This window comes from Panthera uncia, chromosome B1 (genome assembly GCF_023721935.1).
Source record: "Panthera uncia isolate 11264 chromosome B1, Puncia_PCG_1.0, whole genome shotgun sequence".
Taxonomy (NCBI): Eukaryota; Metazoa; Chordata; class Mammalia; order Carnivora; family Felidae; genus Panthera; species Panthera uncia.
This window is the reverse complement of record NC_064811.1, coordinates 148184927-148209944: the sequence shown is the minus strand read 5'-3', so window position 1 is coordinate 148209944 and position 25018 is coordinate 148184927. Positions and strand designations below refer to the sequence as shown.

General features: G+C 36.6%; 1 protein-coding gene across 2 annotated transcripts in view; it reads left to right on the top strand.

The window, feature by feature from the left end:
- Positions 1-25018, top strand: part of GLRA3 (glycine receptor alpha 3) — a 192403-nt gene that overhangs the window by 107730 nt on the left and 59655 nt on the right. For both annotated transcript variants that reach the window (XM_049631350.1, XM_049631351.1), the window contains exons 4-5: positions 8427-8650; positions 19412-19494. In XM_049631350.1, coding sequence (XP_049487307.1) covers positions 8427-8650; positions 19412-19494 — 307 coding nt within the window. The remainder of the gene's footprint in view (positions 1-8426; positions 8651-19411; positions 19495-25018) is intronic.

Genomic DNA, 25018 nt, shown 5'->3' with positions numbered 1-25018 from the left:
CGATCTCACGGTCGGTGAGTTCGAACCCTACGTCGGGCTCTGTGCTGACAGCTCAGAGCCTAGAGCCTGCTTCAGATTCTGTGTCTCCCTCTCTCTCTGTCCCTCCCCTGCTTGTTCTCTCTCTCTCTCTCTCTCTCTCTCTCTCTCTCTCTCTGTATCTCTCTCAATAAGTAAACATTATTTTTTTTAATAAAATGTGCTATTCCATACAAGGGAATATTGTTTGGCAATAGAAAGGTGATTCTTTTAAACACAGTTTTAATATAATGTCTTCACATGGACTTTTTTTTATTTACCTTTATTGGTATGTTTGACTTCCCTGTATCTGTGCATTAGTTTCTTTTGTTTGTGCTACAAAATTCTTTATTCAGATGTTTCTTATATGCTTTAACACATCCATCAAGTCTTTAATTTCAACAGTTATGTTATTTTATAATTATTTTATTTTATGATTTTCAAATGTTCCTGGTAATTATTGGCTTCTAGTCCTGAATTTACCTTTTATTTCCTTAAATATATGTTACATGTTTATTCCATATTTTGATATGCTATTTCCATTAAAGTTCATGCCTGCTCATGTCTCCTTTTTTTGTCTGTAGTGAATTATTGCTGTTGCTATATACACATTTATCTGAACATAATCTGTGATATACTTGAGGATCTAATGGGTTAATTCTTAGTCACAGGTTCGGGTTTTCCATTTTGTGGTGGCACATGGCTCAGTTTCCCAATCTAGACCTTTGTATTTACTTACCGTCACTGCTTTTACTGTGGCTTTAGCTAACTCTTATTTTTGTTACCATTTTTGTCTTTGAAGAATCCCGGTATTTTCTTGAAGGCAGTAAACTTTTGAAAAAGTATATATATATTTCCTTTATTCAGAAAATAATCTACAATAGGTGGGCCCTTCCATGTGTCCAATCTACCATTATGTTGGAAGCACAAGTCTTCATAAATGTTTTTCATCAATATCTGTATCTATACCTGCATTTCTTACACATCAAGCCTTGTTTTCTCACACTCTTTATTATATTTTAATTTTTTAAATAAAATAACACCAGGTAAAAGTCAGTAAAGCTCTTATTTTCATAATATATTTCTTCCTTATCCCCTGCTTTGATTCGTATTGTCTTCCTTTCCCTTTCCTTTGGACTATTCACCTCCAGATGACAGGCACTATGCATAAGTCACCTTATAATCCTCTGCAATTGCCTGCTACATAGAAAGTGCTCGATAGATATCAAGTGAAAAAAATAAATTATGATATTAAAATTCAGCCAGCTTCCTGTGCTAATCATCCAAAATTACAATGATTACTGGATTTTGTGTCAAAATACAAGATACATCTTATTATGTTTTCAGTGTTTGCCTACGTAAATTTTTTTTCACTTTGAAGATCAAGCCCAGTTATATTTTCCTAAGGACATCTTCCCTGATCCTTCCACCTTGGTCCCTGTTAGCTACATATTCCTTATGTTTCCATAGCTTGCTGTGCAATGCTTCCAACAGAGCACTTATAAGGTGGAAAGCTAATTGTTTACGATATATCTTGCACAACATAGTGATAGCAGAGATCATCTGTAAATATTGTGTCATCAGCACTCAACTGAATCACAGTTTGGCAATATGTGATAAGAATTTGTTGAATGAATCTAAATAAATTTGAGGATAACATTGGTCTGTTAATATATTTTTTAATGTTTATTTATTTATTTATGGAGTAGGGGGAAGCACGAGAGCAGAGAGGGGCAGAGAGAGAGGGAGAAAGAGAGAATCCCAAGCAGGATCCACACTGTCAGTGCAGAGCCTGATGCAGGGTTTGAACTCATGAACTGTGATTTCATGACCTGAGCTGAAATCAAGAGTCTGACATTCAATGACTGAGCCACCCAGGCACCCCTTTAATACTTAATTTGAATAAATTTTGAATTTTTAGTAAAAATAAATGATCCATCTTAACTTTTCAACATAGAGGTGCTCAAATATATGCATGTGCCATTAAATATACACATTTACTTTTACAGAAAGCCATTGAATAATGATGTACTGTGGCAAACTTACATCAAGTTAAGCATTGCAGTTTTCACATAAGTTTCCAATAATTTAATGAGGTTAAATACCATTCTCAAATAATAGCATTAACAACATCATCAGCAATTTTAAAAACAGCGATAGGAACCGAATTCTTTACCTTGGAAAAAGTATCTTTTCAAAAGATTAATTAATATTCTAAATGTTGAATTTGTAAAACCATTCTGATTAAATCAGATTTAAATAAGAAAGGCAGTAATAGTTTCCATGAAATCATCATTTTAGATGAAAATGTTTGCAATCATTGGAAAGCATCCAAGTTGTTTTTAAAAAATCCTCTACTTGGTGATAATATTTATTTTTGTGCTATTTTGCAATGAGTATTTTCATAATAACATTTTAATAAAGTATTTTTAAAGAAGTATCTTCTGAAAATATGCCTAGCATATTCATTTTTAAGAATACTTTATATTCAGGGCACCTGGGTGGCTCAGTTGGTTGGGTGACCAACTTCGGCTCAGGTCACGATCTCATGGTTCATGGGTTCAAGCCCTCTGTCGGGCTCTGTGCTGACAACATGGCACCTCCTTGGGATTCTCCCTCTCTCTCTCTTTCTTTCTTCATCTCCCTGACTAATGCTTTCTCCTTCTCAAAATAAATAAACTTAAAAATAATAATACTTTATACTCCTAATTTTTGTCCAAATTTGAGACATGACACAAAAATATGTTTAGTTATAGTAAGTAAATCAACACCTTTAAGGTGTTTGCAAATTGTATGATTCCATATGAGCTAGACCCTAATCCATCACATGAAAAATTATTTGTATAAGAAAAAATGCATCAACCAAACAAACGAGCAAAGGGGGAGAAAAGAGAGAGGCAAACCAATTAACTATAGAGAACAAACTGATGGTTCCCAGAGAGGAAGTGGGTGGGGAGAGGGGTTAAATAGGTGATGGGGATTAAGGAATGCACTTGTGATGAGCACTGGGTGCTGTATGAAGTGTTGAATCATTAGATTCTATACCCAAAACTAATATTGTAGTGCATGTTAACCAACTGGAATTTGAATAAACACTGAAAAAAAAATGCACTGTATAGCTATTGGAATGACAATTAAGAATGATTAGAAAATGCGAAAAATTCATTAAGTGAAAATGAAAGATGCAAAAACACATGTGCAATATAATTTCAACTATGTGAAAATGTGTAGGATAAAGAAAAGAAAGGAAACAAACACATCAAGATGTCAACAGTGATAGCATCGTTGAGATCGGTTTCCTTTATTCTGTAACAACACAGCTGAAACCCACTTGCACACATCACCAGTATAGAAATGTGGTGGCTACTCCTACGGAGGCAATGCGTGTGTACATACATGCGTGAGGTGGGGAGGAGGGAGGAGGAGAGAGGGAGACAGACACAGAGACAGAGAAACAGATTAAAAAGGAGAGTAGAGGGCAGAAATAAGTAAGAAGGCAGGGGAGAAAAGGAGAAAGTGGGGGAAGGCTGCTGGACTGGAAATGACCTGAAAACACTAGGGAACTTAAAACTTAACTGAATCATAGACCAGAGGGAAGAGAAGCAGTTGACAACTTGTATTAACATTAGATGATTATTTTTCTCTATTTTTTTTCCAACTGGTCATTTTAGTTAGTTTCTAGCAATCCTATACTCCCTTATGCAGCCAAAGATGAGTATTGTGTTCTGTGTCATTTTCGGTGATACATTGGGCTGTGGTTTTTACTAAATTTGGTCTTTCCCCAGGGTACCTATTGTGGAGCAATGACAACCTGGCACCTATTAGATTTAATTGGATAACATTTAGGTATAGGACTTGTGATTTCCTGTCAGTGGGTATGTTGGTCTGTAACCCCCAAAATTTATTACAAAACAAGCAAACACAAACCACAGAAACCCAGAATCTTTGCATTAATTTACAAAACATTTGGTTTGCATACAAGGCAGTCATGACTGGCACTAAATCATGCGGGCAATGTATTCTTCAAAGCTCTGAAACCAGAATGTATGGGCCTGGATTACAGTTACGCCACCTGTTAGCTCAGTAATCATGTTGAAGTTAGTTAGCTTATCTTTGTCCCACAGTCCACATCTGTAAAACTAGGCAAATAATAACACCTACCTCATAGATTTGTGATGAGGACAGTAGGAATAATCCATGAAGCACCTAGTATAACATCAGGCACAGAGTGAAATGTAAGCAGCTATATTTGACATTATATGGAAACACAAACAAACAATGATAAGCTTATCATAAGAGTTTGAAAATTTTCCTTAAGATACTAGTCACTAGGTTCAACATTACAATTATCTGTCCCAAATGCCTATTATTTCAAAAACTAATTTATAAACCGAAAATACAACCAAATTCCTATTTAATATGAATTCTAATTTTGAGGATCTAAAAGCTAATATTTAATGAGTGTGGTCCTAATACTTGTGTGGATCGATCCAGTGTTCAAAGCACCCCTCTCGGGGGAAGTACTGTTGTAACCATCCCTATTTTATGGAAGAAAAAACAAGACATAGGAAGATTAGAAAGCTGTTCACTGGGAGAGCTGAGATTTGATCCCAAGAAGATTTACTTCTGGGTCTAGTATATAAAACGTTACAATATTTGCCTAATTGAATTATTATTTTTTTGTGTCTTATAGTGTAAGAGTTTTAAATATTGGGCCTGTTATTTACTATGTGACATACACATGAAAGTTAAGTACATTTGAATGGATACTTACTTTCAAAACGAAACATGGTATATAACTTTGTCAACAAGATATTTTCTTACAAAATTAATGTTATTAATGTGTATCATTCTATTCTAATAATAGTAATAATAAATTTTGACTTCTGAAAGGTCAAAATTAGTGTTTCTTCTAATTTATGAAATAATGGCTGTATTTCATCAGTTACTGTAAAATATTAATAATAAATTACTATAGTATAGCATATATTTACAAATCACTCATTTATTATGTAGCATGAAAAAATGATGAAAAAATAAAATTATCTTCTGGAGGGTTTACTGCAAAAGGGGTTTGTAGGGAAAAGAATCATTAAATGTCTTTGTCCTAAAATTTGATGATTCCATATAAAAGTCAATTCAGTTGCCTTATATGACTTATGAATGAATTCAGTGCCTATCTAGATTTTAGAAATGTGAGATACAAATATTTATTTCATTCTCAATATATATTATCTCATTTTTATCGTTGTCCTTTTTTTTTTTTTTTTACTTGCGTATAACCTTTCTACATTTTCACCATTATAGAAGTATAGCACAGGTGAACAGAGGAACTTCCCATTAATAAAACAGTCTTTCTTTATGTATAGCCAAAGAATTATTACACACTTTGAAGCTGGCTTTAGTGGGTCTATTTTAAATTTTTCTGCATGTGCTGGATACACATCCATTATCTCTATTTTGCAAAACTGTGTCTTTATTTCTTTATTTTTGCTCTTTTAGTATAGGCAAGTTATTTCAAATTGAGTTACGAGGACTTCTCTTAGGTGGCATTATTTGACTATGTCATTTTTTACCCTTTGCACATTTTCACAAGTGATCAAGACTCACGGATAATATAAATGGTTGACTAGTGTAAATGGGATACATTGGCTATGAGGAATCAGCTTTAAACATTTATTTTCAAAATGCTGAATTTGGTTGTTTAATGGGGAAGCTTCCCAGCACAATGTTCATTTGCAGGCAGGTCAAAACTCAGACTGTGAGAACTGTTAAAAGCTTAGTTTCTAGGTCATCAAGAGATGGCCATTTTTTAGTTTTTCATTAGACCCTGGTCCTAAACAAAGACTTAAATATGTTAGTAAACAAAGATATTTCTGGTTATTCACAGAAAGAGCACAATGGATATAACATTTGGCCTTGGTGACAGGTGGCAGGTGGTTTCTGCCCTGTGTGATTTAGAAACAGAAACTGAAGGATACTTGATGTCTTTTTTAAACTCAGTCTTAGAGCAAAAAGTGTTTCGGGAAGATCTGAGATTGTGTCTATAAAGCTTATCACGAAACCAATAGCATAGGATAAGGAGAGTCAACCAAATCTTACTGTATACACTGTGGTTAAAAAGTACTTTTAGGGGTGCCTGGGTGGCTCAGTCGGTTGAGCGGCCGACTTTGGCTCAGGTCATGATCTCCCGGTCCGTGAGTTCGAGCCCCGCGTCGGGCTCTGTGCTGACAGCTCAGAGCCTGGAGCCCGTTTCAGATTCTGTGTCTCCCTCTCTCTGACCCTCCCCTGTTCATGCTCTGTCTCTCTCTGTCTCAAAAATAAATAAAACGTTAAAAAAAAAAGTACTTTTATTTTAGCCTCACAGTGAGGAACATTTGCAGCGTATTCTCAATTATGCATATAATTGTAAGAATCAGTCCCAAGGAAATTCTTTAGTTGTCAGTTATTTTTCCTGGCAGGCATCATTATAACTGGGGTTGCTTTCATCTTCTCCTATGGTTAAGACAGAGGGAAATTATTCCTTTGGTGGTAGTCAGGGCTGAAGCACAGACTTCAGAGCAGCAAAGCGATGCAAGAACTGGCCGCCAACCATGGAGCTCTGCTCCTCGGCACTCTGAATTCTAGGCGAAAAGAGGGTGACCTGTCTTTGGCTGGTAGAAGCTTGTTCACGTATCCCCATTTACAGGTTCTGCAGATCCTGTGGCTGGTGAGATTTCCACATTATCGTGAACTTTGTGGTAAAAAGCCAAAGTGAACTCTGTTCCATTGTCACTTTGGAAGATACATGGGGTACCTAGCAAGCAGAAAAAAATATTATCTGGTATGTAACCTCAGTTGCAGTTAGAAGATAAGGGTCTCGGTGTGCAAATAATGATCAAGGGAACATATAGATTTATTTAAAAAATTTTTTTAATGTCTTATTTATTTTTGAGACAGAGAGAGACAGAGCAGGGGCAGGGGAAGGGCAGAGAGAGAGGGAGACACAGAATCCAAAGCATGCTCCAGGCTCTGAGCTGTCAGCACAGAGCCTGATGCGGGGCTCAAACCCACAAACTCCGAGATCATGACCTGAGCCGAAGTTGGTCACCTGACCAACTGAGCCACCCAGGTGCCCGGGGAACATATAGATTTATAACATTCACTACTCTGAGTTTCACCTCCCTGCGAGAGAAAGCAATCTACCAGACCTGATTTTATGGAAACATTCTTTGTGATTGCTTGGTTACATATTCTGATACCTGGTAATTTGGTATTCAAAGAATAAAAAAATAGATGAAAACTGGTGTTCAGTTTCTCTGAATATCTTCAGCCTTGGCTATATTCCATGGAAATAAAACCTTCCTAAAATGTTTACTTTACTCCTGCTTATAATGAAATCTACATGTTTAATTTATTTGCTCATTTCAAAAATCTAAAATTTATGTGCTCATTTCAAAAGTCATAGGTGGTGCTTATATCCATATACTGGCTATCAATCTTTGTCATTCTATACATTAGTCCAGAAATTGTGAGCAAGAATTTGATTGAAGTCATTGACTCTTCCCCCCCCCACCTTTTTTGTTAATGTTTATTTTTGAGAGAGAGACAGAGAGAGAGACAGAGTATGAGCCAAGGAGGGACAGAGACAGAGGGAGACACAAATCTGAAGCAGGCTCCAGGCTCTGAGCTGTCAGCACAGAGCCCAACACAGGGCTCAAACTGAGGAGCCATGAGATCATGACCTGAGCCAAAGTGGGACGCTGAACCACCCAGGTGCCCCTGACTCTTCCCCTTTTAAAACTTAACTATGAGTAGTCTAATTGGGAAAACTCTTCAGCCAAATCTTCTTAAAGGATTACTGGCAATAATATTCCTCTATTATTCTCTTCTTATTTCAAAATCACCTTTTATTTTTCCCAAATCACCTGTTTCATGGAACTCACTGCTATATTAAACATGAGGAAATGTGTCTTCATTGTAAAGAAGTATATATAGTCATTTTTAGAAGACAGTTTTCAAGAAAATTTCACTAAATGCATTCTGGATGCTATTGGATATTTACGAAAAGAAATGGTTCTAGAAAATAAATGTGATGCTGAAAATATTTTACTTCAAGTGTCTAATAGAAACCTAACATTTTATTCTGACAAACCAAGTTAAATTTGAATGGAATGGCAAAATATAGGCATGATAAAAGTGTACTCCTCTGTGGCCTTTTCTTTAGAGACATCTAGATCACTAAAACATGGGCAAAGCCTTGTAACTTAAACAACTCTTGTCAGTGGTAATGAGTGAGGATTGTGAGGTATGAAAGCTCACAAGGAGGTCAGTGGCTTTTGCTAAAATTCAGAGGCATCCAAAGAATAGCACATAAGATTCTAAAGTTTTTAAAGCAGGTTTTTTTTTCCCCTTTCCTTCTTCTGCCATAGGATTACAGAGTCAATATCTTCCTTCGTCAGAAGTGGAACGATCCTCGCCTTGCATATAGTGAATACCCTGATGATTCTTTAGACCTAGACCCTTCCATGTTGGACTCCATTTGGAAACCTGATTTGTTCTTTGCCAATGAAAAAGGTGCCAACTTTCATGAAGTTACTACAGACAATAAATTGTTAAGAATTTTCAAGAATGGAAATGTTCTTTACTCAATAAGGTGAGTCATAGATTTAAAATACTTGATTTCAGTGATATGCAGTGCTATTGTTTCTTTCTTTTTTTCCTTTTTATGAATGTTTTGAGAGTTTTGAGTAAGGGCTACCATTGTTCTGCTTGAGTTCCTCTATTATACCATTTCCCAAATGTGTCTAATCACCAATAATAGACCCAAGTTCCAGATCTAGGAACTGTATAATTCTTGAAAAATCTATATTTTTAACAGCCTCTTAATATCAGCCAAATTGGTGTGTAGTTTAAAGGTAAATTGAGTGGTAGATGATTCATACATTGTGATTATATTTTTATGAATGTATACTTCCTTTAAATATTTATAAGTGAAGGAATATTTGGATTTGCTCGTTTGGGATTCATTTTCCATAAATTATCTTTCAGGTATTTGTATTTTTGTTTTAATATCCTTGGACTTCCCTGTTCATCCTTTAGAAAAGATCTTATTTACATTTTATTTATTATGCATTTTTAAGAAAACTATGTCGCTTTTAAAAACGAATACCAAAGCATAACAATAATTATTACCAAAACTTAAACACTAATATTAAAATTTCTTGACTACTGAACTTTGGAGCTCATTCAACTTTGTCTATTAAATATCAAATAAGTGTAAATTCAATAAATAACAACTTGAAAGGATATATGTGGTGATTTGTGTCACACCTGAAAAATATTCTAAAATAAATGATTATCTTAAAACTTCCATAATTATTTTCTTTATTTAGTTTATATATGGACATTTCATTGTTTATATCAAGTCTTGTTGGATATGGACAATTCATTACAGATTTCTTTCATTCATTTTTTAAATTTTTAAAACTTTTTTAATGTTTATTTATTTTTGAGGACAGAGCACGAGCAGGGGAGGGGCAGAGAGAGAGGGAGACACAGAATCTGAAGCAGGCTCCAGGCTCTGAGCTGTCAGCACACAGCCTGATGTGGGGCTCAAACCCATGAACCATGAGATCATGACCTGAGCCGAAATCAAATGCTTAACTGACCGAGCCACCCAGGCACCCCTAGATTGCTTACATTCTTGTAATATTTTGGGGAAAGTTAGGAAATGATTCTGAGTTGCATCTTTTGTCTTTCAGTATGAGTTCAGATGAAACAGATGATGTCTATCAGGCTCCTAGTTTTTGTTTGTTATACTCTGGCTCACATAAACAGACTAACTTCACTTTTTATGAGTTGTTTTTAGAAATCTCACAGGACTTTAAAATCTTCAAATGGCTAACAGTTTCTTTATTAACAAGAGTTGTGCTATTTGTCACTCAATTTACAAATGAAACATCTGCGATGTTTCATGACAGATTTGGCTTCCCTGCTTGTTTAAAGAATGTTCTGGCAGACCTGGCTTATTGAATTTATCCATAAATGAACAGATCCATTTATCTGTACTTCCTACTAAAACAAAAAATAAACTGAATAAGGAGTAAAAATGGCATTAACACACAGGAGGATGAAAGTAACAGGAAAGAAGACAGTGACAGATGAGCGATGATGACATTTTAGGAAGCTTCAAAATGAATGCACTTGTGAAAACTGACTTAACAGAGCTGAAACCTAAGCTAACAGGGGGAGCCCAAAAGGAAGAAAATAATATCCTCACACTTTCAGAAATGTAAGGCAGCTCGGACTTCAGAAAGTAAGAGCTAGAAAAGAAATAAAAGGACAATTGATTTAAACTTTGTAGAAAGAAGACTGAGATTTCTTTTTCAGAAAATTATTTTAATGTTTATTTATTTTGAGAGAAAGACAGAGACAGAGTATGAGCAGGGGAGGGGCAGAGAGAGAGGGAGACACAAGATCTGAAGCAGGCTCCAGGCTCTGAGCTGTCAGCACAGAGCCCAATGCAGGGTTTGAACTGACGTACAGTGAGATCATGACCTGAGCCAAAGTCAGACACTTAACCAACTGAGCTTCTTGCACTTGTCCTTCAGAGTAGAAATTGCCTTTTTGCCTTCTGAAATGGGCAGAAAGCAGGACAGCAAAAAAATCTTGGAGAGGTTGTGCCAAGAGCTTCAGGACTAGGGACTTCAGGCATGGGTGGCATCTATCATGCGTCATTGTACTAAAAAAAATAGAGATTACATGAGGCTTGCACACTGTATGGTGAAACTCTTGTTCTCCCTAAAATGCTGAAAGCCAGTTCTAAACGTCTTTCATTGAGTAGTAGTAGTCAGAAGAATACACCTCTGGAAAAAGATCTATAGATGCTGACAATTGGAGAACCACAAAGGAAAAATCTGTGCAGCCATGTTTTATCCTACAGTTAAGACCATTACTCAATGAACCATCCACTGCTAACTGAGTTCCAAATAGTTTTTATTGCCTCATTCTTAAATAAAAACAGACAAAGGAGACCATTCTATAATATTAACAATAATCTAAAATTAAAAAAAAAAGAAGCAGAGGCTAGAAGAAACATACAGAGAAAAATAAAGAGAAAAGAGGAGAAAGTTAAAGAAAAAGGATTGACTCAAGAGAAAATGAAGAGAGCAGAAGAGACCGTTAAAAAAAATCATCTCTAGATAGATTAGACAATTGCATGCATGAAGTAAGATCCTTCTAGGACAGGAATAAAAGGAGTCATTCAGAGCATAACAGGAAAATAGTAAACCAGAGTTTTTCACTTTGGTGAAAAGAACCAGTAGAGCATTTGGAAGATGAAGTGAAGAAATCTCCTAAGAAGTTATATCAAGATATACAGAAGTAGAAAAGAAAGAATATGAAAATCAGAACATCGATACAGAGGATTACTATCTGATTAGAATGAAAGAATGGAAGAAAATAGAGGTTCCCACGAAAAAAAGGAATTGATAGATTAGCTGCTATATTAACTATTGAGAGGGACTTCGTTGCTCTGATAGGAAGTGTGTTGAATTTGTAGCTCTGATAGGGAATTTGTTGACTATTAAGATGAGACGATTATTAGTACTAAGGAAAACAACATGCTACTCAAGAGTTAGAGCAAACTACCACGCGTAACCATGAACCTAATTACATGTTCATAGCACGTAAGCGCTGAATATTAATTTAACCATAAATATTTATGTAACTAAATTTTGAGTTTTATGGGAGAGTTAAGTGCATGGAGTGTGGTATAAAAGAATTTTTTTCCTTATAGGAAATGGATAATTTTACAAACTTAAAAAACCAAGCATAGTATAATAGCAATTTGGATATATGACTATAAATCTTAGTAGAGTATCTAAAGAAAGGCTGCTTCTGAGAAGCTAGAACTGAACCAGGGGTAAGATGGGTGGGACAAAAATATAACTGTTTTTTTTATGCTTTCTATACTCTTCGAACTTTTAAAATGATATCCATGAATTATACTGATAATTTTTAAATGAAGTACTTTTCAAGTGAGGCCTTTGGGGCCAGAAACATGACCCTTTCTTAGATTGTCAAAGTTGGGATTTGGTTTTACTCTACTTATAAAATTAGCCTTTCACTTATTTTATGGATGCTGACAGAAGACGCAAGACTCTGAGTCAGAGACAAACGAATGTATTACTCACTGTAAGCAAGTAACACAAGCATCAGCGAATTTGCCTAACTGCTCCGTTGCCCTTCAAATTTCACTGGGGTGATGAGCCAGGCACTGATGGGTATCACGCACACTCTGTGTCCATGACACGGCTGTGGCACACTGAGTTTGGGGGATCCACTGGCTTTAGAGCAAGCTGGAAGCAAGCCTTCTCTTTGTCTAAAGGAACAACATGGTCTCATCTCTCAAAATTAGCAGCTGTATAGACAACCCTGAGAAATGGCTCAGGTAAAAGAATAGTCAGGGCCTGCAGTCTTGGCACATACCCAGCAAGACGTCCAAGGAGGACTGTCTCTCCCAAGCCAGGTCCCGGCTCTCTGATTTACCAGCTGTGATGTAGGGCAAGTCTCTGGTTGTGAAAGGCTCATTTTCCATATATGCATGATAGTGAAAATACTGATTACCTTGAGCCTGAAATAATGTATGTAAAGCACCCAGCAGAGTCCTAGGCATACAATAGACAGTGAAGTTATTTTTATCTTCCTCAAAAAAATACCCTCCCCCAAAACGTGCAAGTTCTGGTATTTTCCAGAATCTGTAAATCAACACTGTATGCACACTTGCAAGTTATTAATCTAAGTCTCCATCTTGTCAATTGTAAAGTGAGGATGGCAAAATCCTCACAAAATAATGGAAGCACATCAGAGGCAGTTTAATGTTATCTACTGCTTACTTTACTAATACATACTAATAGGTACTCACTCAACCTTACTGCTTATATTACAGGAGCATTATTTTCATTAAAATCAAATAATGGATGGAAACCATTTTGATAATAAATTTCATATACTGAAAAAAAATAAAAATTAAAATTAAAAAAAATCAAATAATGGGAAGAAATTTTATATCAATAATGCTATGCACAGTGACTTGCCAAAGATCCTAACACAACTTCAACTTTCATTTAAAGTAAATATAATTGGGGGCTCCTGGGTGGCTCAGTCGGTTAAGCATCTGACTTTGGCTCAGGTCATGATCTCATGGTTCGTGAGTTCAAGCCCCACATTGGACTCTGTGCTGATGGCTCAGAGCCTGGAGCCTGTTTCGGATTCTGTGTCTCCCTCTCTCTCTGCCCCTCCCTTGCTCCTGCTCTGTCTCTCTCTGTCTCTCAAAAATAAATAAATGTTAAAAAAAAAATAAAAAAAATAAACTAAATATAATCACTCTTTCTTTGAAATTCGGTTGTGAAAGGAATTAAGGTTTACTTATACAATATGTATTTTTTGAACATTAATTTTTACTAGAAAAGACAAACTTATCAACAGATGCTTTTTAAAGATGTTGTTTATTCAAGGGTAATCAATTTACAATACCATAAAATAGCCGTTGTAAGAAGAATTTTGCTTGTGTGTGATTATGCATATTTCTGTGAAGAGGTCCTTAGCTTACATCAGCTTCCTTAAGTAACCATCAATAATACTGAGATTTCACTGGTGGCGGATAGATAAGCTTTATAATCATCTCTAAAATCAAATGACAACAAATTCCAGATTAGAACACTAGTTAGAATCTCCCTTCTAGTGCTCCAACAATCCAATTTCTCCAGAAAGTTTTTTGACCTTTATAGAATCATAAGAAAATACCAAAACACTCAAGTAAATATATAAAATTAATGGGGGAATTCCTTATATTTTCTAAGTTTAATTACATTTCTCTGATTTTTTAAAAGAATTATTTATGTATCTTCTACTTTATTTTTTTAGTGTTTATTTATTTATTTTTGAGAGAGAGAGAAAGAGAGAGAGCACACAAGCAGGGGAGGGGCAGAGAGAGAGGGAGACACAGAATCTGAAGCAGGCTCCAGGCTCTGAGCTGTCAGCATAGAACCTGACGCAGGGCTCCAACCCACGAACTGCGAGATCATGACCTGAATCAAAGTTGGACACAACTAACTGAGCCACCCAGGTGTCCCTGTTATCTTTTACTTTAAATGTAATAATTAATACTGACTGAAATATATCATTTCTTGCATTATATAAACATAAAATTTGTAAAGTCATATTAATTAGAGAACTCATTTTCATGAAAAATGTTTCAATGCCTTTGAAAGGCAGTGTACTTAGAGGTTAAAGTTCTAAGAGGTACTTAGAGCTGGACTCCCAGAGTTGTAAATTCAGCTCTACTAATTTCTTCCTTGTAATGTCAGGTGAGCTGACCTGTTAGTTTCCTCATCTCTAAAATAAGGATAATACAGTTTATCTGTCTTATAAACTTGTAGTAAGGAATAAGTGAGTTGAGAAATAATGTAAAGTATTTAAAATCGGACAGCAACATACACAAGAATGAAACTGGACCGCTTTCTTACACCATACACAAAAATAAACTCAAAATGAATAAAAGACCTAAATGTGAGACAGAAAACCATCAAAACCCTAGAGGAGAAAACAGACAACAATCTCTTGACCTCAGCCACAGCAACCTCTTACTCCACATGTCTGCGAAGGTAAGGGAACAAAAGTAAAAATGAACTATTAGGACCTCATCAAGATAAAATGCTTCTTCACTGCAAAGGAAACAATCAACAAAACTAAAAGGCAACCAATGGAATGGAAGAAGATATTTGCAAATGACATATCAAATAAAGGGTTAGTATCCAAAATCTATAAAAAACTTACTAAACTCAACACCTGAAAAACAAGTAATCCAGTGAAGAAATGAGCAGTAGACACGAATAGACACTTTTCCAACATCCAGACGGTCAACAGACCCATGAAAAGATGCTTGACATCACTCATCATCAGGGAAATACAAATCAAAACCACATTGAGATACCACCTCACACTGGTCATAGTGGCTAAAATTAACAACTCAGGAAACAACACATGTTGGTGAGGATGTGGAGAAACAGGAACCCTCTTGCACTGTTGGTGGGAATGCAAACTGGTGCAGCCACTTTGGAAAACAGTGTGGAGATTCCTCAAAAAATTAAAAACAGAACTACCCTACAACCCAGCAATAGCACTACTAGGAATTTATCCAAGGGCTACAGGAGTGCTGATTCATAGGGTCACATGTACTCCAATGTTTACAGCAGCGCTTTCAACAATAGCCAAATCATGGAAAGATCCCAAATGTCCATCAACTGATGAATGGATAAAGAAGATCTGGTTTATAGATGCAATGGAATACCACTTGGCAATGAGAAAGAATGAAATCCTGACATTTGCAACACCATGGATGGAACTAGAGGGTATTATGGTAAGTGAAATAAGTCAGTCAGAGAAAGACAGAGACCGTATGTTTTCACTCATATGTGGAACTTGAGAAACTTAACAGAAGACCATGGGGGGAAGGGAGGAGGGAAAGGTAGTTTCAAACAAAAAGGGAGGCAAATCCAGAAGGACTCTTAAATACAGAGAACAAATTGAGGGTTAATGTGGGGGCAGGGGAGAGGGGAAAAGGAGTGATGGCTATTGAGGAGGGCACTTGCTGTGATGAGCACTAGGTGTAGTATGTAAGCGATGAATCACGGGAATCTACCCCCATAAGCAAGAACACAGTATACACTGTATGTTGGCTAACTTGACAATAGATTATATTAAAAAAAGAGTAACAGAGAAACTAAAAAAAAAAAAAAAAAGATATGTTAAAAGAAAACCAATTAATAAAAATCTTACCCCCCAAAAATAAAACAAAACAAGATAAAATAAAATAAAATAAAATAAATAAAATAAAATAAAATAGTGTCTACTACATAGTGAGTACAATAGATATATTACCTATTATGATATTATAGACAATATTGCAAAACCGATAATTTTTTTTTAAATTTTTTTTAACGTTTATTTATTTTTGAGACAGAGAGAGACAGAACATGAACAGGGGAGGGGCAGAGAGAGAGGGAGACACAGAATCGGAAGCAGGCTCCAGGCTCTGAGCCATCAGCCCAGAGCCCGACGCGGGGCTCGAACTCACGGACCGTGAGATCGTGACCTGAGCTGAAGTCCGACGCTTAACCGACTGAGCCACCCAGGCGCCCCGCAAAACCGATAATTAATCAAGAGGTGTTCTTATAAAAGTAAATTAGAAATATTAGGAACTAATAAAAATACTTACCAGTATGGGGCACCTGGGTGACTCAGTCGGTTAAGTGTCTGACTTCGACTCAGGTCATGATCTTGCGGTTCATGCATTCGAGCCCCGCATCAGGTTCTGTGCTGACAGCTTGGAGCCTGGAGGCTGCTTTGGATTCTGTGTCTCCCTCCCTCTCTGCTCCTCCCCTGTTCATGCTTTGTCTCTCTCTCAAAAATAAAGAAATATTTTAAAAAATTTTAAATAAAATTAAATAAATAAATAAACATTAAAAATTTTTAAAAATACTTATCAGTTTCATAAAGAGCCAAAAATGGAGTCAGAAGAGATGTGTTATTGTTTTTATATATACTTACTTAATGTTTGAGATAGACACCTAGGCAATGCTTATTCAAAAATGGACAATACCTCAGTTTTAATCAGGTCTGCTGTTTGTCATAGATTATAGTCATCTTTTTTAACATTACTACTTCACTAAGCCAAGACTTTTTAAGAGAAAATAAAAAACACCATATCCTGTTTATGTGGCGTGTCTCAGAAAGAGAACCTAGTGTCCTCTCTTACACAAGAAGATATTCATTTCCAAAACAGTAGAATGTGATTAATTGCCTTTTGATTTAGTTTTCTTTTGATGTGGTCAGAACGTATCTTTGATTTATATGTCATGTTTTAATGAAGAAATTCAGAATCACACCCACCAAATTGACATGTATTTTTTTAATCCATATGTTGTTAAAGACATCATTGTACAGTACTTTCAACAAAGGAATGTCAATAAACAGATGTTTTTCAGGATATGATTTATGACAGAAGTTCTACAAAGTGTGTTTTTCTTTGCCAAGTAATTCCTTTCAAGCCCTTCTTTTTAAAAGAATTATGTAATGTTTCTCATTTTATGCCAAAAAAAATAGCCAGGATATGAATTTGACATCACACGCATGGTGAGAGCTTGGAAAAGATTCTAAGAATGCTATTCACTCTCATACAAAAGGTCACAGAATTAATCCTCCAAGCCAACATTTGAAACTGGCCGTCCAGAGAGCCTTGGAAGTTTGGAAAATTAATGTGCATGTGTTCAAAATATACTTGTGCATACACTTCTAATAAGCCCCATCGCAAGACAGAGAACATTGTGTCCACCTGATTTTACAATTGCCTTTTGAAGAGAGAACTTTGTAGATCTACAGGATCCTACTTCCAGGATCGCTTAACCTAGCTGAGTCAGGAGAAAACAGCTTTTGAAGAGTGGACGGTATGAATTATTTTAGTGTGCTAGGGACTCTGACTTGAAGGGATCGTCAAGTGATCCTCCTGGGGCTCTAAAAAATTCAACAGCTTCACATGTCTGTCCATTTATATCTCTCAAATTATGTTAATTGGACCTCACCAAGAGTATTCACTGTAGAACATGCATTATTATAACTTTATGTCCAGAGTCTACATGAAAATGCCAGTTTGGAGAACATGGTTACATTTAGTAGGGCCACTGATTATTTCTTGTTAAAGCTTAAATAGGCTTTATGCGTGATTTCATTCAGCCATCTTTTCGCCCATCATATATAATTCTGGGGAAGGGTAGATGGAGCAGTCTGGAGCAGTAGAATATACTAGTAATCCTTAATAACTGATATCTATTGAGTGCTTACTATGTGTCACGATACTTGTCTAAGCACTTTACATGTAATAAGTCATATATGTTCACAAGGTTTCTCCAGAGCAAGTTCTATTGCTACATTCATTTTGGACCAAAGAACTCTGAAATATAGTGAGGTGAAATAATCTACCTACTGTTACAAAGTTTAGGCAAACAAATCCACCTGAAATGCTCACTGACATGCTGAATTTCAATGGGAATACTTTAAAGAAAGGGGCTGGCTAGAGAGTTCTCAGGTAAGAACTGTATTTGAATAAACTTGGGTTTGTTTTATTCCTCTGGTCCAAGAACTACAAATACTTGGTAATCCTTTAAAATTATTTTTGTCATTGGAGCGCCTGGGTGGCTTAGTCAGTTAAGCATCCAACTTTGGCTCAGGTCATGATCTCACAGTTTGTGGGTTCGAGCCCCGCATCGGGCTCTGTGCTGACAGCTCAGAGCCTGGAGCCTGCTTCAGATTCTGTGTCTCCCTCTCTCTGCCCCTCCTCTGCCTGTGCTCTGTTTCTCTCTCTCTCTCTCAAAAATAAGTAAGCACTAAAAAAAATAGAAAAGAAAAGATTACCTTTGAAATATACTTTTCCGATAATATATATATATATATATATATACTTTTGTAATGTAACACTTTTTTGTATATATATAGTTTTGTAAATGTAATATACTTTTCCGATAATATATATATATATATATATATATATATATATATATTTGTGAGTGATGAATTATCTGGAATACCAACATGCAAATACTTTCTGGAAGGGAAATGTGGGCAGAATGCTGGTCTGTGCCATCCAGTCGTCTCACTTTGTGCGAAGCCAAATTCAAAGTTTGTTTTGGTGAGCATAGGATTATGTCACACATATTCTAGAGGACAATTTCTTGACCCTTGTAAGACCTGGTGAAACCCCTAGTCCTACGGCAAAAGACTCTTAACACCTAGAACTTTCAAGTCTTCTAGATTCAGAGATTTTTTTTTCCTCTGATATTACTGCTGCATGTTTATGGACCACTTCTTCAATGTTACAAAGATGACCAACTGAAAGTTGTCACATAGGATTGCTTCTCGGCACCCTGTTCTTCCAATTCCCCGGATATACTTGCCTCCTCAAATATACTATACAGGTGATCTTGGGAACTATGCCTTTCGGCATTTTGGTATTAATTTTATAGAAACCACTCAAATATCTTTTTGAGGGTCTTTTCTGGAAATATAGATCTTTAGTAGACATCTATAGCATTCTGTAAAGGAATAAATGAATGATCAAAATAAATAAAAGTGATTGGATGTTTAAATATACAGCTTTTCTCCTCCCTGAAAGACAGATTTATATATAAAGGTACAGCTAGCTATTCTATAGTAAATAACATACCCAAGCTGGAACAATTTTATTTGGATACTTGTTAGTCATTCACCAAAGATTGTTTCCCAGTTGTACCCTGAGCAGCAGAATAATAGTATGATATCATAAATTACTTTTAAAAATAATGTCTTTGAACTCTTTCAGATTGACATTAACACTTTCTTGTCCAATGGATCTCAAGAATTTTCCAATGGACGTGCAAACATGTATAATGCAACTGGAAAGTTGTAAGTATGAACACCTTACTTTTTCTGAGCACTTTAAAAAGTGTAGTAGATATAAATTTTAATGGATTATGTAATTTATAATTTTGTAATTGTTTTTTTTTCAGATATTTACTAAACAGGCATGTTATCTTTCACAGCATATTGAAAGTGATGTCTATCAACACATGCAGTCTATACTATTATAAATAAATTGAGGACCTAGGAATAACATTTTTAGGCTTGAAAAAAAGCCATACCCCTATACAAATTACCAAAGGTAAAAAATATAATAATCACTAAAGACAAACCACCATTTTTCCTTGAGTGCTTGCTATAGGCCAAGCATTTTGCATATGTTATTTTCAAAACTCACAAAAAAGATATTGCTGTTCCCATGTTTCCATATGTCAAAGTGGCCATTTTGAGTGCTTGAGTATTGTGTTCCAATTTATGGAGGTGGTGACAGCAGACCATCTGGTTCCCAAGCTTATGCTTACTTTGAACCGTTTTGCCACCACCCAGCTAATATTTATTCAGAGTATACTCTGCTGGGTATGTAATATATGTTATCTCAGAAGAAGGAAAATTTCTCACACTTTATCAGAGATTTAGCCAAGCTTACAACCATTCCTTTAAATTTTGTCTTGCAAAGTGGATCCATGTACATCACTGTTTAATGTTAACATATAAAAATTTCAAGTTTTTCTGTTTCTCTGAACTTATCTATAGAATCAGCCCAAACTTAGGGGCATCTGGGTGGCTCGGTCGGTCATGCCTCCAACTCTTGGTTTCAACTCAGGTCATGATCTCATGGTTAATGAGTCTGAGCCCCGCATCAGGGTCTGCGCTGACAGCACAGAGCCTGCCTGGGATTCTCTCTCTCCCTCTCTCTCTGCCCCTCCTCTGCTCTCTCTGTCGCTCAAAATAAATAAACTTAAAAAAAAGACAGAAAGTTAATTGTTTTTCAGTGTTCAATGCCATAAAAAAGGAATCATTGTGTAATCTTTTTTATGTGGTACTGTGTCATATTGGGGGGGGGGAAGTTTGTCTGATGGATTCCTTGAGGAGAATTTGAAGGTGGGTCTCCAGATTTGCCGGCCTTAGAGGCAAGGTTTGTAGTGTGGTGGATCCGTCACTAGATGGCGAGCCTACTTCATGGGGGAATGTGGCCATGTCTCTTCTTGAAGCAAGAAAGTGGAAATCTCTCTTTCTTTATTCATAACTCCTTCTTGTTAAATTTAAATGCATTACTTTTATAAATAGTTCTTAAATTGTAAGCATTTGCAGGAATAAAGTTAGTTGGGAGTGCTATTTAGAAATCTAAATGGGGAGGGGCAACAAAAGATTCCCAGAAGTAGAGCAGTGGATACCATGAAGGCATTTTGAGGATAGGCTGATTCTGTATTTTGGTTGCAAACAAAATGAGGTACATAGAAGGGTATCAGGAAAAAAATCATATGCAAAATATCTAAGACAAATGACTGCCCTAATTACTAAACCAGACATGCTGGATGTTACCTGATGAAGTTTTGGGGTGATGGGGGGTTCATAGGGTCCAGAGCAAATAGCCAAGAAAGAATTCTTGAAGACATCTTTGGTGCAGAAAGGCGATTTTATTAAAGCAAGGGGACAGGACCCATGGGCAGGAAGAGCTGCATGAGGTCATGACCAGTAACTCATTGTATACCCTCAGGTTGGGAGGAGGTCAGGGATAGAGTAAGTCTTTAAGGAATTTTGGAAACACGTTTCCAGGACCCTGAGGGTCTAGCTGTTGCTAGGGAAACACCATTTATTACCGTTTAATACTACCTCAGTCATGAGATCCTTTAGATATATATCTGGGGCCATAAGCTTGGAGTATGATTGCCAGCATATATCTTGGGGCAGTTGAGATAAAGGAAGTTGACTTACAGGATCCTCCAGGTTGGGATAATGTTAAGCTAAGGTTCTCTTTTGCTCCCAGCAAAGTGTCATCCTTGAGGCAGCTGAGCTCCTAAAGGGAGGTCACTCTGCCAGTCTCAAGGACTTGTCAATGGGCTATAGGCAGTAAGGGAATTTAATTTTCCATTTGCCTTAGTTTCCCACATTACCATGGCAAGCACTTTAACCCCTTTTCTTTGTTCTTGGGCAGCCAGGAGTGTTTGAGGAATAGCACACAGATCCCACCTGGGGTTGGGGGTGCTAGCTTGTGCTTTAACCTTCAGCCTGCCTCATGCTCCTTTGTCATTATCCAATAAGCAGGAGGAGCAGTTCAAGAGTTAGGAGAAAGAAAAGGATTTGCTCAATATTATGCTTTTAATGTTCTTAAAAATTCTCTCAGTCAAATGAACCACAGTTATTTAAGAAGGTGTCATAGGGTGCCCGGTGGCTCAGTTCGTTGATGTCCAGCTTCAGCTCAGGTCATGATCTCATAGTTCATGAGTTTGACCTCCACACTGGGCTAGCTTCTGTCAGCACAGAGCCTGCCTCGGATTCCCTGTCCCCGTCTCTATCTGCCCCTTCCCCACTACCACTCCCTCTCTCTCAAAAATAAATAAACATCTTTTTTAAAAGAAGTTTTTATAATATTCAGAAAAAAAAAGAGAGAAGAAGAAAAGTAGGGACAAAGGGGGATGATGTGGAAGGTAGAAACAATAGAGGTTGATACTCTAAGGGAGGCAAAATTTTATCTTTACCCTCTTTATCCTTTTTCAACTGGGCTTGAGAATTAAACAGACATAACACAGATTGACAGGAGAAAAGGATACAAATTTTTTTAATGTAAGTTTTATGTAATGTGGGATTCCTCAGAATGAAATGAAGACTGAGAAATGGCAAAACCTAAATGTTTTATAGCAGGTTGAACAAGGAGAGGCCATTGTGCAAAGGTAACTAAACTATGCGGGGGAAGCTCGAAGAAGATAAGAATTATTTTAACGAGGTCTGTACAGAATTCTCTGGGCTTTGATTCCCTACTGAAGAATGTTTCTTTTTTCCTGGTATAGGGAACACATCTTTCACATGAGAGTTTTTATCTCCCGTTTTCAGGGAAAAAAGGGGGGGAGGGGATTAGAGTGTCCTTCTGGCATCGGCTATTTTTCAAGCATCTTTAGCTCAAAATAATCCTTGTGCTAATGTGGCATATTTGGGGGCGGCAAGAGGCTACCACCCTTCATTTGCTTTGACACAAAATGGAGCAGAGTCTCTAGGAGCAGATGAGCTCAGAGCTTAGGTAAATAGAATCATACTGGAAATATTAACAGAGAAAAAAAGTAGGATGAGAAATAAATGTGGAAGGGAATATTAACAAATCTCATCTTCATATATTCGAGGTTTGGGGCATTTAACTATAGAAAGCCAAAAAGGAGGAGTTAGAAGTGGGGATACACTATTAAAAGCCATATAGGAAGTGTTTCAAACAGTAAGATAAAATTTCTGAAGGAGGATGGAGAGGGAAACAAAGAAGAAAGGACCCTTTAGAAATGCCTGCATTTAGAGGTTGTTGGAAGGACTTCAAGTCAAAGGATGGTCCTAGATAGCAAATTAAAATCAGTATCATTCGATCTCAAAAGAAACTGCTGAGATCTGTTTAACAGCATCAAATGCTACCAAAAAAAAAAAAAAAAAATTAAGGCAACTGAAAACAGAGCCATTGTTATTTATGACAAAGACAAATGTGGTTAGAATGCTGAGGGTCAAATCTGGATTCGAAGTTTTATGTGTTTTTTTAAGTCCACGATGAGAAAGTGGGAGTGGTGAGTAACATCTATGACTCCATGAATGTTAGTTACTAAAGAAAGATGGGAAAGAGTACGGTGCCTGAGGGATAACTGGGTCATAGGAACTTCTTTTTTAGAGTAAGGAAAGCATACTGGGCTATTTTGCAGAACAAAAAGCTGACATAACAGGACCTTTCATTGTTTCTGCTTTTCCCAGAACATTTCCAAATCAATCAAAAACTCTAAGTGGGAAAACAGAGCCTCCTGCCCCCTCCCTCTTGTTTCGTATTTCCTTTATCAGGAACGAATAGTTTGCCTCACATGTCATTAAACACTTCCTGCTCTCTTATTAAACATTAATCAAGCTCACAACAGAGATACTGTTTATCAAGCTTCTTTAGCAGATGCTAAGAAAATCTTGTCAAAGCAGAAGCTACTGAAGTCAAATCCTTCAAGATACTTTTCGTGAACTCTTTTAGAGCAACCACTCACTTTTTTTTTTTAATTTTAATAACTGTTTAAAGTGACAAGTTAATCTGCTGGAAAGCAAGAGCTATAAGGAAACTAGTGTCTTTTATTGATTGAATTCTGACTGCAAAGGAGAAAAAGAAAGCAAATTGGGTTGAGAGGCATAGAAAACGAGCAAAAAAGACACATAATTTAAAGGCAAAGGTTTTTTTTTTTTTTAATATTTATGTTTTGGGTGGGAGAACACAAGTGGGAGAGGGACAGAGAGAGGGGGACCGAGGATCCAAAACGGGCTCTGTGCTGACAGTCTGACAGAGTCGATCCCAATGTGGGGGCTTGAACTCACAAACTGTGAGATCATGACCTGAGACCTGAGCTGAAGTCAGATGCTCAACTGACTAAGCCACCCAGGTGCCCCAAAGGCAAAGGGTTTGTGTGTGTGTGCGTGTGTGTGTGTGTGTATGTGTGTGTGTGTGTGCGTGTGTGTGTGCTGTTTTGTTTTAATAATCTTGGATTGAGTTCTGTGTATGGTGTCTGGTAGAGCGGTTGCCAAAGCTTCAGTGTGATTTTATCTATGTATCTATGTATCTATCTTTCTATTGGTTTCAGAAGTAGAATTTAGTGATTTGTCACTTACATGTAACACCTAGTGCTCAACACAAGTGCCCTCCTTAATTACCATTACCCATTTAGTAAAGGCAAAGGTTTTAATGGTCTGTAATGATCCACATTTCTTAAATTCAATGAATGTTCAATAATGTCTGTCACTGGTCAGGACGGTCTTAAGTGACCTGAGCAATGTTCATTCATCTAAGCGTCAGTTGGAAAATATCTATGAAGTATCATATTCCACACAACACAACATACATAAAGCACAAAAGTCCCTGTTTTTAAGGACCTGGAGGACCAGTTGAGGTGTTCTTCCTACAAATGATAAGTATATGTTCATGGATACTGTTAGCACAAAAGGGAAAGTGACTAAGGGAAGAGCAGTGCTGAAAGTGAATAAAATACTCAGAGAAGTGTATTTTGTCTAAACTCGCAAGGACCTCACACCCCTAAAAGTGTATATTCACGACTTGGGTTTAAAATCCTGGGTGACACACAATTCCTAGCATTTGGAGAAGCAAGTTACTGGAAAGAGGTGGGCAGGAAGAGGCCTGGGGAAGAGAAGTCCTGTGATAGAAACTGATGAGATAAATAAATAAATAAATAAATAAGCCAAGGGTAGCATGAAAGGGAATAAATAACTTTCAAGCCAGAAGTAAAAAATACTGATTCATTAGCTAGAAAATGGGAAAGGAGAAAAATGAAAGAAATGAAAATATAGTATAGAGGAAGCATAGAAAAAGAGCAAAAATAGCTTTCAATGCTACCAT